Genomic DNA, 12423 nt, shown 5'->3' with positions numbered 1-12423 from the left:
TTTGGCGGCCCGGGCTGGGGATTTGAACCCGCCATGTTCAGTGTCTTTGTATCCATGATTCCTGAGTTTAGCTGCCCAAGGTAGCTTCTTTTGAGCCATTTCTGTATGGGACAGGGCCCTCCCACATTTTTTCAGTGTACTTTCATGCCTTAGAAGCCCATCTTCTCTCCAAACTCTCTACCTTGGTCTCTCTAGGCCCTCACCCAGACCAAGAATCTCATCCTGATTCCAACTGTTCTGCATTTCACCTTGCAGTAATCAGCCTCCTGGCTGTAGGTGACTATGTCACCTTCCCATTAAAAACTCTTGTGGTGCCTGTGGCTGAAGCGGCTAAGGTGCCAGCCACATACACCTAAGCTGGCGGGTTCAAATACAGCCTAGACCTGCCAAGCAACAATGACAGCTGCAACCAAAGAATAGCTGGGTGTTGTGACGGGCTCCTGCAGTCCCAGCTACTTGGGAGGCGGAGGCAGGAGAATCGCTTGAGCCCAGGAGTTAGAGGTTGCTGTGAGCTGTGATGCCCCGGCACTCTACCCAGGGCAACAGCTTGAGGCTCTGTCTCAAAAAAAAAAACACCAAATTCTTGTGGCCCTCCTTACCCACAGGCAGAGTCTGAACACCTTAGCATCATACCTGAGGCCTCTGCAGTGTTATTTTCTCTCCATCCTTCTTGTATTTAAGTATCCTGGAAAAAATGGCAATGTTGGCACCTCCTCTGAGTCCTTGACCCTTCCCATGACCTCCCTTAAAGCACACAGATTTCTCTGTGCTGACCCATGCCCGAGTATTAACTGGCCTCAGAGGGTCCCTTCCCCAGGTAGAAGAGCTTCATACTCATTCTTGCTCCTGGTATATATCATTGTTAATAGAATGAGATGAACAAAGGGCCTTTCTAGCCCCTCCTCATGCCTTCCTCAGTTGAGTCTTTCTAGAGCACCTCATAGTTCTGGAAGAAAACTCTGCATGAGAGGCTAGTGGGCAGATAGAGCAATCTTGTCAGGGTGCCCCTCTGTCTCCAGGCCCCAGTGCAGAGAGCCCAAGACCATCCAGCACCTACAATGGTGACCTCAATGGGCTCCTGGTCCCAGACCCCCTCTGCTCGGGTGATGGTACCTCAACAAGCAAGACTGGTCTCCGGACCATGCCGCCCATTAATCTGCAGGAGAAGCAGGTCATGTGAGTACCTGGGAGATGGCAATGGTGGTGATGGTATCTTTGAGGCACCTGCTTAGCTGAAGGCATGAGATGGGGGTAAAAGGGGCCAGAAGCCTCTGCTGCTGTTCCTCTAGATGATTTGGGGCAGAGCACTTAACCACATTGAGTTTGCACTAGTATGAGAGGCAAGGACAAGCTCAAGGGTTTGCCCAAGATGCCTGGTTTAGAATGGAAGTAGGTTCATTCCTAAGGAGGGAGATGAGCAAGGGGAGCTATGGGTCTGGGGCCAGTGGGCCAGGCAAAGCTGGGACTAGACCCTCTCACCAGGGTGGCTGTGTCCTCTCCTCCTCCCAGCCCTGCCCATTGAGCCTTGGATGAACAAGACACAAAGTTTGTATACCCTTCCCCTTAGCTGCCTCTCAGGAGACGACAGTTCCACCTGCATTGGGATTTTGGCTAAGGAAGTAGAGATTGTGGCCAGCAGTGATTCTAGCATTTCAAGCAAGGCCCGGGGCAGCAACAAGGTGGGTACAAGGATGCCGTGGCATATATAATATATGGGGGCACTTCTAATTCTTCCATATCCCCCATGTTGCCAGTTCGTGTGACAAATAGGTAGTATGCCCCAATTTCAGGAAACCAGGGTTGGGTACCAAGCCTCTATGGGAATCTGGCCCCAGGAGGTGTCATTGGGTAGCTGGGTTTGTATTTATGGCCTTCACATCCCAGGGATGCTGGGATCTCCTAGGTTCTGGGGAAACTACCCCAGCCCTCAACTTCTATGACTTCTCTCCTGCTGGGTTCTCAGGTGAAAATCCAGCCTGTCGCCAAGTATGACTGGGAGCAGAAGTACTACTATGGCAACCTGATTGCTGTGTCTAATTCTTTCTTGGCCTATGCCATTCGGGGTGAGTAGGGGCAGGGGAGAGGAGGGAAGTGTTTTGCTAGAAGTCCCAGAAAGCCAGACCCAGCATCAGGTCACTCAGCCCACTTAGGGGTACAATGAAAGGCTTCTCCATGCTGCCCCAACCTCTGCCAGGCATTGGGGAGCTGAGTGGGAAAACTAAGCATGAGACTGTGGTGATGGCAGTGAGACAGGCAAGGGCAGGCCTTCTCTGCTGCTGCCTAGGCTTAGATACTTGCTTATGACTTACTGCTTTCTTGATTCCAGCCGCCAACAATGGCTCAGCAATGGTGCGGGTAATCAGTGTCAGCACTTCGGAGCGGACCCTGCTCAAGGGCTTCACAGGCAGTGTGGCTGATCTAGCCTTTGCACACCTCAACTCTCCACAATTGGCCTGCCTGGATGAGGCAGGCAACCTGTTTGTGTGGCGCTTGGCTCTGATTAATGGCAAAATTCAGTATCCCTCCCCTGGTATTAGGTGGAGGGACTAAAGAAGGGTGGGTAGAAATGGGGCTGCCAGACACATACCATCATCTACCTCTCTAGCCCTTAACACCTTGCTCAGAGAAGAGATCTTGGTCCATATCCGGCAGCCAGAGGGCACGCCACTGAATCATTTCCGTAGGATCATCTGGTGTCCCTTCATCCCCGAGGAGAGTGAGGACTGCTGTGAGGAGAGCAGCCCAACAGTGGCCCTGCTGCATGAAGACCGGGTAAGGGGCTGGGGATGGTCGAGAGGCATCAGAGCAGCCAAAGAATGGATATGGACTGAACCTCCTTGTACCCTCCAGGCTGAGGTGTGGGACCTGGACATGCTCCGCTCCAACCACAGCACCTGGCCTGTGGATGTCAGCCAAATCAAGCAGGGCTTCATTGTGGTAAAAGGCCATAGCACGGTAAGCTTGCAGCTGCCCACCTCCCTTACCCTCCCCCTCCCCCTCCATCATCTTTTCTCCATATCCACAGCTGCCCAGGCAGCTTTATTGTCCCTCTGTCTATGGGACTCTGAGCACAAAGTGGCCCTCATCTGTGGGTTACTCCTAACCTAGTTGTGCTCTGAGGGTGTGATCTTCTCTGTTCATTCAGTTAGTCACACAAACGGCAAGTCCACTGTGGGTCACTACCATCCTCATTTGAGAAGGGGTCGTTTCCACCTCTAGTCAGATAGCAAAGCAAAGTTCTTTGGGTTCTTCCCAGTGCCTAAGTGAAGGAGCCCTCTCCCCTGACGGGACTGTCCTGGCTACTGCAAGCCATGATGGCTATGTCAAGTTCTGGCAGATCTACATTGAGGGGCAGGATGAGCCAAGGTAAGGCAAAGCTTGCAGGACCAGGACCCTCCCCTAGGTAGGAGACCAGGAAAGCACTCACTCAGGCCCCTCACCTGCCCGTCTGCAGGTGTCTGCATGAGTGGAAGCCTCACGACGGACGGCCCCTCTCCTGCCTCCTATTCTGTGACAACCATAGGAAACAGGACCCTGAGTGAGTGAGTGGGCAGACAAGTGGGTGGTGGGCTGTCCATGAGCTGCCAGTAGGAGGCCAAGTCAACCACTCATTGCCGTATGCCCTGCAGGATCCCTTTCTGGAGGTTCCTTATTACTGGTGCTGACCAGAATCGGGAGCTAAAGATGTGGTGCACGGTATCCTGGACCTGCCTGCAGACCATTCGGTAAGCAGGGGCTGGGAGGCCTGGGGGTGGCAGCAGGGGTGGGGGGGTTTCTTCAGCTCTCAGCCTCATTTACTCTGCTTCACGGCTTTCTAGCTTCTCCCCAGATATCTTCAGCTCAGTGAGTGTGCCCCCCAGCCTTAAGGTCTGCTTGGACCTGTCAGCGGAATACCTAATTCTCAGTGATGTGCAGCGGAAGGTAGGCTGTTATGGGGCACCCTAGGTAGAGTCAGTGTCATTAGGGAGGATAGGGGTGTGTGGCACATCTGCAGTCCTCACAGCCTCTGAGCTTAACCAGGAATGTACTGTCCATGCAGGTTCTGTACGTGATGGAGCTGCTGCAGAACCAGGAGGAGGGCCGAGCCTGTTTCAGCTCCATCTCAGAGTTCCTGCTCACTCACCCTGTGCTGAGCTTTGGAATTCAGGTTGTGAGTCGCTGCCGGCTGCGGCACACTGAGGTGCTCCCTGCTGAGGAGGAGAATGACAGCTTGGGGGCTGGTGAGCTGCCTCAGAATCGGCTGTATGTCCATATGTAGAGGGTGCTGAGGCACAAAGAGGGCCAGGGGCTTAATCATCACACTGTCCTTTCATTTTATTTATTTATTTATTTTTAAGAGACAGAGTCTCATTTTGTCACCCTCGGTAGAGTGCTGTGGGTATCACAACTCACAGAAACCTCCAGCTCTTGGGCTTAGGCAATTTTCTTGCCTTAGCCTCCCAAGTAGCTGGGACTACAGGCACCCGCCTTTTTGTTGCAGTTTGGCCGGGGCTGGGTTTGAACTCGCCACCCTCGGTATATGGGGCCAGCGCCCTACTCACTGAGCCACAGGTGCCGCCCCCAAACACACTGTCCTTTCAGAAGGTACCCACGGAGTTGGTGCCATGGAGTCTGCAGCCGGTGTGCTTATCAAGCTCTTCTGCGTGCATACTAAGTGAGTGTGTGTGGGTGGCCCACCAGTTCTGCTGTGCCTGTCCCTACTCTATTGACCTTGGCCCATCTGAGCACTCTGTCCTCCTCCTCCTTTTCCTGTAGGGCACTACAAGATGTGCAGATCCGCTTCCAGCCACAGCTGAACCCTGATGTGGTGGCCCCACTCCCTACCCACACTGCCCATGAGGACTTTGGTGAGTAAGGGGTGAGAGGGAGGGAGGTTGGACTGATTGGGGTCTGAGATCTGACTTAAGTGGCACCTTGCTTTGCAGCATTTGGGGAGTCTCGGCCTGAACTAGGCTCTGAGGGTCTGGGAGCAACAGCTCATGGCTCCCAGCCTGACCTCCGACGAATTGTGGAGCTGCCTGCACCTGCTGATTTCCTCAGTCTGAGCAGTGAGACCAAGCCCAAGTTGATGACGCCTGATGCCTTCATGACACCCAGCGCCTCCTTGCAGCAGGTACCCCCTCAGGGTAGGGGGACCTGGGAATATCCCAACTGCAGGCCACAGCCCTCATATTCTGCATCTCCCCAGATCACTGCATCCCCTAGTAGTAGTAGCAGCAGCAGCAGCAGCAGTAGCAGCAGCAGCTCTCTGACAGCTGTGTCTGCCATGAGTAGCACTTCAGCTGTGGACCCCTCTTTGCCCAGGTAAGGTAAGGGTCAGAGTTGGTGGATGGCAGGGGCTGGTGCCAGATAATACGCAGCTCTGGCTATTGACAAATTAGACTTCCCACCACCAGACCACCTGAGGAGCTGAGCTTGAGTCCTAAGCTGCAGCTGGATGGCAGTCTGACAATGAGCAGCAGCAGCAGCAGCCTCCAGGCAAGCCCACGCAGCCTCTTGCCTGGCCTGCTCCCCAGCCCAGCTGACAAATTGACTACCAAGGGGCCAGGGCAGGTGCGTGTATGCATGCATGGGTATGTGAGGTGCCACCTAGCAGGAGGGCAACAGTAGGAAAGGTGGGCAGCAGTCTCCCTTCACATATCCCCGGTGCTACCCCTGCTATACCTTACATGGTCCTTGTTCCTTCTGAGGTCATGTCAGCCCCCATGTTCGCAGGAGGACATTTCATCAGCCTTCCTGTCTCCATGTCCTCTCCTGTGCTGTGACCCTGTTTTTGACCTGCATTCCCATTGTTTTGTCTCTTGTCACTACTAATACGTACCAATGCCTTGTCTCTGTGCCCTTCTGCTTCACCTCCCATCACTTAAGCGTCCATCTTTGGCCCACCTCAGGTGCCTACTGCTGCCTCTGCACTGTCCCTGGAGTTACAAGAAGTGGAGCCCCTGGGGCTACCCCAGGCCTCCCCCAGCCGCACCCGTTCCCCTGATGTTATCTCCTCAGCTTCCACTGCCCTGTCTCAGGACATCCCTGAGATTGCATCTGAGGCCCTGTCCCGTGGCTTTGGGTCCTCTGCACCAGAGGGCCTTGAGCCAGACAGTATGGCCTCAGCTGCCTCAGCACTACACCTGCTGTCCCCCCGGCCCAGGCCAGGGCCTGAGCTTGGCCCCCAGCTGGGCCTGGATGGAAGCTCTGGGGATGGAGATCGGCATAGTACCCCCTCTCTCCTGGAGGCAGCCTTAACCCAGGAGGCCACAACCTCTGACAGTCAGGTTTGGCCTACAGCACCTGACATTACTCGTGAGACTTGTAGCACTCTGGCAGAGAGGTGAGGAGCTTGGGGTTGGGGGGAAAATGTGCTGGTGGGAGGAGCTTTAGATAGAATCAACCACTGCTGAGTTGGCCGGTCCCCCTAGCCCCAGGAATGGCCTTCAGGAAAAGCACAAGAGCCTGGCCTTCCACCGACCACCTTATCACCTGTTGCAGCAACATGACAGCCAGGATGCTAGTGCTGAACAAAGGTGGGAGCCACCCTACACCATTTTCCTCATAAGGGAGTGTCAACAAGGGGACAAATGCTCAGCCCCCTCCCTCTCCTTCCCACAGTGACCATGATGATGAAGTGGCCAGTCTTGCCTCTGCTTCAGGAGGGTTTGGCACCAAAGTTCCAACTCCACGGCTACCTGCCAAGGACTGGAAGACCAAGGGATCCCCTCGATCCTCACCCAAGCTCAAGAGGAAGAGCAAGAAGGATGATGGGTATGGAAGGGTCTTGGGAAGAGAGAGAAGGGTGATCTGTAGGCTGCCTGACATGACCTGAGGTGCTTCTCGCCTTTGGCAGGGATTCAGCCATGGGATCCCGGCTCACAGAGCACCAGGTAAGTGAACAAGCCCCCTTTCTACTAACAGGACCCCACCTTCTGAGAGTGGGGAAGGGCTCTGGGTCATTCCCTAGTCTGGTGTATGGAAATGGGTAAGATAGACAAAATGTGACTGACAATGCTATTGGCAGGTGGCAGAGCCACCTGAGGACTGGCCAGCATTAATTTGGCAACAGCAAAGAGAGCTGGCAGAGCTACGGCATAGCCAAGAGGAGCTGCTGCAGCGTCTGTGTACCCAGCTTGAAGGCCTACAGAGCACTGTCATGGGCCACGTAGAACGAGCCCTTGAGACCCGACATGAGCAGGAACGTATCCTTAAGGGTGGTAGCACTTTCTAGGGGAAGTATTCCTGGCCTGGGAAAGGGTATAGACCTGCTTCAGTCCTGTTCCTTAGCTACAGCATAGAGCGGCGACTAGAGCGGGCACTGGCAGAGGGGCAACAGCGGGGTGGGCAGCTGCAGGAGCAGCTGACACAGCAGCTATCACAGGCACTGTCTTCAGCTGTAGCTGGGCGGCTAGAGCGCAGCATAAGGGATGAGATCAAGAAGACAGTTCTCCCAAGTGAGTTTTTGAGGTTTGCACGGAGACTTCCTTTGGGTGGGCCAGGTGGGAGTGGGGGCACCTGTCAAACTTTCTATCCTGGCTCCATTTTCTCCTCCCCTGCCCCAGGTGTCTCCAGGAGTCTGGAGCCTGTGGCAGGCCAACTGAGTAACTCAGTGGCCACCAAGCTCACAGCTGTGGAAGGCAGCATGAAAGAGAATATCTCAAAGCTGCTCAAGTCCAAGGTGCTGTTGGGCCCAAGATAGGGGAGCAGGGTGGTTGGTGGTCCTAGTCAGGCCAGGTTGGGTTCAGGCTTTCAACTCAGCCCCTCTTTCTACCCCAGAACTTGACTGATACCATTGCCCGAGCAGCTGCAGATACGTTACAGGGGCCAATGCAGGCTGCCTACCGTGAGGCCTTCCAGAGTGTGGTGCTGCCAGCCTTTGAGAAGAGCTGCCAGGCCATGTTCCAGCAAATCAATGATAGCTTCCGGTTGGGCACACAGGAGTGTGAGTGTGGTTTTTTGTTTTGGGGGGGTTTTTTTGCAGTTTTTGGCCGGGGCTGGGTTTGAACCCGCCACCTCCTTTGACATAGGAGATGGGCACATGGGGCTGGCACCCTATTCCTTTGAGCCACAGGTGCCACCCATGAGTGTGGTCTTATAACCCAGAGTGGGAGGGGCTGCTCTCTTTTCTCCTACCATCCCTCTTATGGTCCCTGTGGTCACTTCTTAGACTTACAGCAGCTAGAAAGTCACATGAAGAGTCGGAAGGCACGGGAACAGGAGGCAAGGGAACCTGTGCTGGCCCAGCTGCGGGGCCTGGTCGGCACATTGCAGAGTGCCACTGAGCAGATGGCAGCCACTGTGTCTAGCAGTGTTCGGGCTGAGGTGCAGCATCAGTTGCACATGGCTGTGGGCAGGTAAGTAGGCAGGGTATTGGGCAAGGTGGCGGTCTGGGAGGGGCCAAGTGGTGCTCCCTGTCTACTTCATCTGCCTCACTTTTTTTTGCAGCCTACAGGAGTCAATTTTAGCACAGGTACAGCGCATTGTTAAAGGTGAAGTAAGTGTGGCGCTTAAGGAGCAGCAGGCTGCTGTCACCTCCAGCATCATGCAGGCCATGCGCTCAGCTGCTGGCACACCTGTTCCTTCTGCTCACCTTGACTGCCAGGCCCAGCAAGCCCATATTTTGCAGCTGCTACAGCAGGGCCACCTCAATCAGGCCTTCCAGCAGGTATAATAGGTGCATGGCCCTGGTAAGGGTCAGGTGTTTCTAGACAAGGCCTATGCACTATACATTCCACTCTACTCACCAGGCTCTGGGCCTTCCAGCCCCAGTGGACTGTTCTTGGGGTCCTTTGACCTCCAGGCCATTTCCTCTGTTTCTCCCTCTTTCTAGACCTTTTTCTTCCCAACTCAACCCAGCTCCATGACTACTCTTCTCAGGAAACCTTGATCTTCTGGGGTACAATACAGCCCGACAGTGCTCTCTGGGCCCTTCTGGAGCTCTCACTACCCCACTCTGGTCATCCTCCCCCAGGCCACACAGTGCAAACAAGCAAATATTCCATACTAATACTAGTGGTAAACACTGCTGCCCTGTTCTCCCCCAGGCACTGACAGCTGCTGACCTGAACCTGGTGCTGTATGTATGTGAAACTGTGGACCCAGCCCAGGTTTTTGGGCAGCCACCCTGCCCTCTCTCCCAGCCTGTGCTCCTTTCCCTTATCCAGCAGCTGGCATCTGACCTGGGCACTCGAACTGACCTCAAGCTCAGGTGAGTGGGGGCAGGCAGGGACTAGGAGATAAGCTGTGGGGTAGGGGGGTGAGGAGGGAGCGGTTCTAAGGGTATTCCCACTTCTACTAGACTCCCCTTTCTACTTTTTCCACCAATCTCTGCCTTCACCAGGCTGAGGCTTGGAGGCCTCCTTTGTCACCGATCCCTCTGAATCTCAGTGCCACCAGGGGGCGCTCCCATCTGCTGGTGCGCCCACCTGTAGCCTGTCCTTTTCCTCAATCCCCAGCTACCTGGAAGAGGCGGTGATGCACCTGGACCACAGTGATCCCATCACTCGGGACCACATGGGCTCTGTCATGGCCCAAGTGCGCCAGAAGCTCTTTCAGTTCCTGCAGGCTGAACCACACAACTCACTTGGCAAAGCAGCCCGGCGTCTTAGCCTCATGCTACATGGCCTTGTGACCCCTAGCCTCCCTTAGCTGCTAAGCCTGTCTTGCCTAGGGATGAAGTGGCACTGAAGGACAGCAGACAGGCCTAGGTCAAGGCAGAATTGTGTCTGTCCTTTATCTGCTCAGGCCCTCACCTCTGGGATGTTTGGGGGTTGGGGGGCAAGGAATACTGGCCGTGGTCTACAGGTTGTGGTAGCCAGGAGGTTTAGGCTGGGCCCAGGGCAGGTATTGTGCCTTCTTGGGTTCTGCCATGCCTGCCGCATGACCCGGAGATCATGACACCACTTGAGTTGAATTTTCCATGTTCCTTTTTACCTCCAATTTGGATCTTTTTGTTTTTGAAAAACATTGAGAAATTCAATTAAATGCTTTTGGAATAAAATGGAGTACGTGTGTGCTTTTGGTTTGTCTTTGGTGTATAGCTATTCTTGTCTGGGCACTCATCTGCTACCAGCCTTTACAGGTCGTGCTCCCTGACTCTGGGGCCTGCTTAGCACCAGCCTGTACCCCTGCGCATTGGTGATGGCTTCTCACTTTTGAGTCGATCTGGGTGCCAGAGGTGGGGCCACTGGCTGGCTTCGGAGGCCCGCCCCCGGCTTCCATCCAATCACTGCCCTTTCCTCCGGGGGCTGGGCCTAGAGGCTGCGCTGCGAGCAGCTAGCTCCCGCACTAGGCTCCCAAGCCAGGGAAGATGCGCTGCTACTACCGCTGCTGCCTGCGGCCGCCCCGTACCCTAAGACTATTGCTGTTGCTGCCACTTGGTGAGTGCGAGTGTCTAGACCTGGTCTGGGCCGCACTTCCTCCCCCGGCCTGGCTAGGCTGAGTATGGGGGTTGGGGGTACAGTCTTCCTGGAAGAGTTGTAAGGGCTGCAGGAAGGTGTGCTGGAGGCTTTAGGAAGGAAAGTGAGAGGCACAAACCGACTCCCTGTTATGCAGGGAAGAACTTCAAAATTCAGCAGCCCTTCTGGTAAAGGGAGCCATGGCCAATGGCTGGAGTCCCAGACCAGCTGTAGGGTCCCTGAGGTCCTCTGTGAGGGTCTGCCCTGGATCCCAGTCCCTCTCTATTCTGCCTTGTCTTATCCAAAATAATACCTATCTTTGGGGATGAGGTGGGAGGGCCAGGTAAGGCTTGTTCAGGCTTGTGCAGAGACTGCACCTGCTCTTTGTGGTCCTGCCTCCTTCACATGGACCATCCTCACACCACCTGGGGTCCCAGAAGCTCAAAGGTAGAGCTGACCCCGTGGGACACCATGTCCTCTCTCCTCGTACAAATCCCATCCCAGGTCCTGCCTTGAAGAGGGTGGAGATAGGCAATCCCCCAGACATACCTCTCAGTTCCCTGGGGCATCCTTCTCAGCTGAGTCACGTCCCCAGAGCATTCCCAGGTAAACAAGTCGGGGTAGGTGGGGGAGGGACGACTCATCCTATCAACCACTCTTCCCCCAACTCCCTAGTCCTTATACCTCCCCTGACAGCAGCTACAGCAAGCCCAAACCTATGCGACACCATATACCAGGGCTTCGCTGGGTGTCTCATCCGCTTGGGGGACGGCATGGGCAGCGGAGGCGAGCTGGAAACCATCTGCAGGTACTGGTGCATGCGGTGCAAGGCAGCAAGCAGCCCAATCCACGCCACCTTGGGGCCTGAACCTCTTCCTTTCTGGTCCCAAATCTCCTCGCACCCCCACCTAATCCCGCTCTCTTAACAGGTCTTGGAATGACTTCCATGCCTGCGCCTGGCGGGTCCTGTCCGGCTGCCCAGAGGAGGCGGCAGCTGTGTGGGAGTCACTACAGCGAGAAGCTCGCCGGGCCCCACACCCGCATAACTTGCACGCTCTGTGCGGCGCCCCCGTGCGAGTCAGAGAGCGTGGCGCAGGCCCGGAGACAAACCAGGAGACTTTGCGCGGGACAGCGTCTGCACCGGTCCCTGCCCCCGCGCCCCTGCTGCTGGCGGCTGCTCTGGTGCTGGCCTGCCTCCTGGGGCCTCTGGCCTAGCCAGTCCAGTGGGACGGCAGCGCCAGTGCCTCCAGCCCTCCACCAGAGGCATTGTCCGGGCTCTGCAGAGCAGGCTTTTCATTAAAGGTATTTATATTTGTATTAAGCTCCTTCCTTTCTCCTGGCTTTGGCCCCGCTTGGCTGGGGCGGAGCCTCCAGAAGCTGATCCTCAGCATGGGATGGGTGGGGAAGAGGGCTGCTAAAGGGGACTCCATTTCCCTCCATACAAACACTCGTTTCAGACAGCGGCACAGAGGTTCCATTGCGCACAGGTCCCAAGAGCTACGATGGAGACAGAGATCTGCAGGAACTCACAGCCTTTCTCCACCTTCCTGGACTGGCTGGGGAGGGACCAGGCAGGGTCAGGAGGAAGACAGTTTTCAACCCCTTGGGCCTCTCACTGCCTGCTCCTCAGGTCCTGCCCCCTAGCAGCCAGGTGAAGTGGTGGATTGCCCTTGATCCCCGGAGCCAACCCAGCCTGTCCACCCCATTTTCCAGCCTCCAGGCTGTTGATCATCTCGCCTCCTCCCCAGTCTGGTGAACTACGCCTCAACCTTCAAAACACAGCTCAGGCTATGTGCTCAGTCTCCTTCTCCGAGTTCCTGGACCATCTGGGGGAAAAAAGTGGGGAGCTCCTGATGGAGTCCACATTCAAGCTCCAGACATGACCTGAAGCTACAGAAACTGGGGTCACTATAAGGGGTCCTCTGGACTTGTTCTCCACAAACTTGTTCTTTGAAAAGAGGTAGGCAGGCTCGGTGCCTGTGGCTCAGGTGGCTGAGGTGCCAGCCACATGCACCTAAGGTGGTGGGTTTGAATCCAGCCC

The 12423-nt window shown here is 55.4% G+C and overlaps 2 protein-coding genes across 2 annotated transcripts in view; both read left to right on the top strand.

Annotated features, from left to right (window-relative positions):
- Positions 1 to 9989, top strand: part of EDC4 (enhancer of mRNA decapping 4) — a 12273-nt gene extending 2284 nt beyond the window's left edge. The window contains exons 2-29 of the mRNA XM_003799379.2: positions 1020 to 1176; positions 1568 to 1679; positions 1964 to 2063; positions 2327 to 2516; positions 2625 to 2772; positions 2851 to 2955; positions 3257 to 3366; positions 3455 to 3538; positions 3630 to 3725; positions 3819 to 3921; positions 4040 to 4220; positions 4582 to 4654; positions 4756 to 4847; positions 4926 to 5113; positions 5189 to 5304; positions 5397 to 5553; positions 5892 to 6325; positions 6414 to 6518; positions 6604 to 6756; positions 6839 to 6875; positions 7010 to 7187; positions 7284 to 7439; positions 7548 to 7663; positions 7762 to 7927; positions 8153 to 8339; positions 8431 to 8650; positions 9030 to 9193; positions 9441 to 9989. Of these exons, the coding sequence (XP_003799427.1) occupies positions 1020 to 1176; positions 1568 to 1679; positions 1964 to 2063; positions 2327 to 2516; positions 2625 to 2772; positions 2851 to 2955; positions 3257 to 3366; positions 3455 to 3538; positions 3630 to 3725; positions 3819 to 3921; positions 4040 to 4220; positions 4582 to 4654; positions 4756 to 4847; positions 4926 to 5113; positions 5189 to 5304; positions 5397 to 5553; positions 5892 to 6325; positions 6414 to 6518; positions 6604 to 6756; positions 6839 to 6875; positions 7010 to 7187; positions 7284 to 7439; positions 7548 to 7663; positions 7762 to 7927; positions 8153 to 8339; positions 8431 to 8650; positions 9030 to 9193; positions 9441 to 9633 (4121 nt within the window). The 3' untranslated portion in view covers positions 9634 to 9989. The remainder of the gene's footprint in view (positions 1 to 1019; positions 1177 to 1567; positions 1680 to 1963; positions 2064 to 2326; positions 2517 to 2624; positions 2773 to 2850; positions 2956 to 3256; positions 3367 to 3454; positions 3539 to 3629; positions 3726 to 3818; positions 3922 to 4039; positions 4221 to 4581; positions 4655 to 4755; positions 4848 to 4925; positions 5114 to 5188; positions 5305 to 5396; positions 5554 to 5891; positions 6326 to 6413; positions 6519 to 6603; positions 6757 to 6838; positions 6876 to 7009; positions 7188 to 7283; positions 7440 to 7547; positions 7664 to 7761; positions 7928 to 8152; positions 8340 to 8430; positions 8651 to 9029; positions 9194 to 9440) is intronic.
- A 305-nt stretch (positions 9990 to 10294) lies between these two features.
- NRN1L (neuritin 1 like) lies at positions 10295 to 11597 on the top strand. Its single transcript, XM_003799432.1, has 3 exons — positions 10295 to 10364; positions 11058 to 11190; positions 11312 to 11597. The coding sequence occupies exons 1-3, from the start codon at positions 10295 to 10297 to the stop codon at positions 11595 to 11597; spliced, it is 489 nt and encodes a 162-aa protein (XP_003799480.1).
- Positions 11598 to 12423: the final 826 nt, after the last annotated feature.

The sequence above is a fragment of the Otolemur garnettii genome, unplaced genomic scaffold (assembly GCF_000181295.1).
Source record: "Otolemur garnettii isolate 467f Iridium unplaced genomic scaffold, OtoGar3 scaffold00151, whole genome shotgun sequence".
Taxonomy (NCBI): Eukaryota; Metazoa; Chordata; class Mammalia; order Primates; family Galagidae; genus Otolemur; species Otolemur garnettii.
Note: the sequence above shows the minus strand (reverse complement) of the source record. Positions and strands in the feature narration are given on the sequence as shown.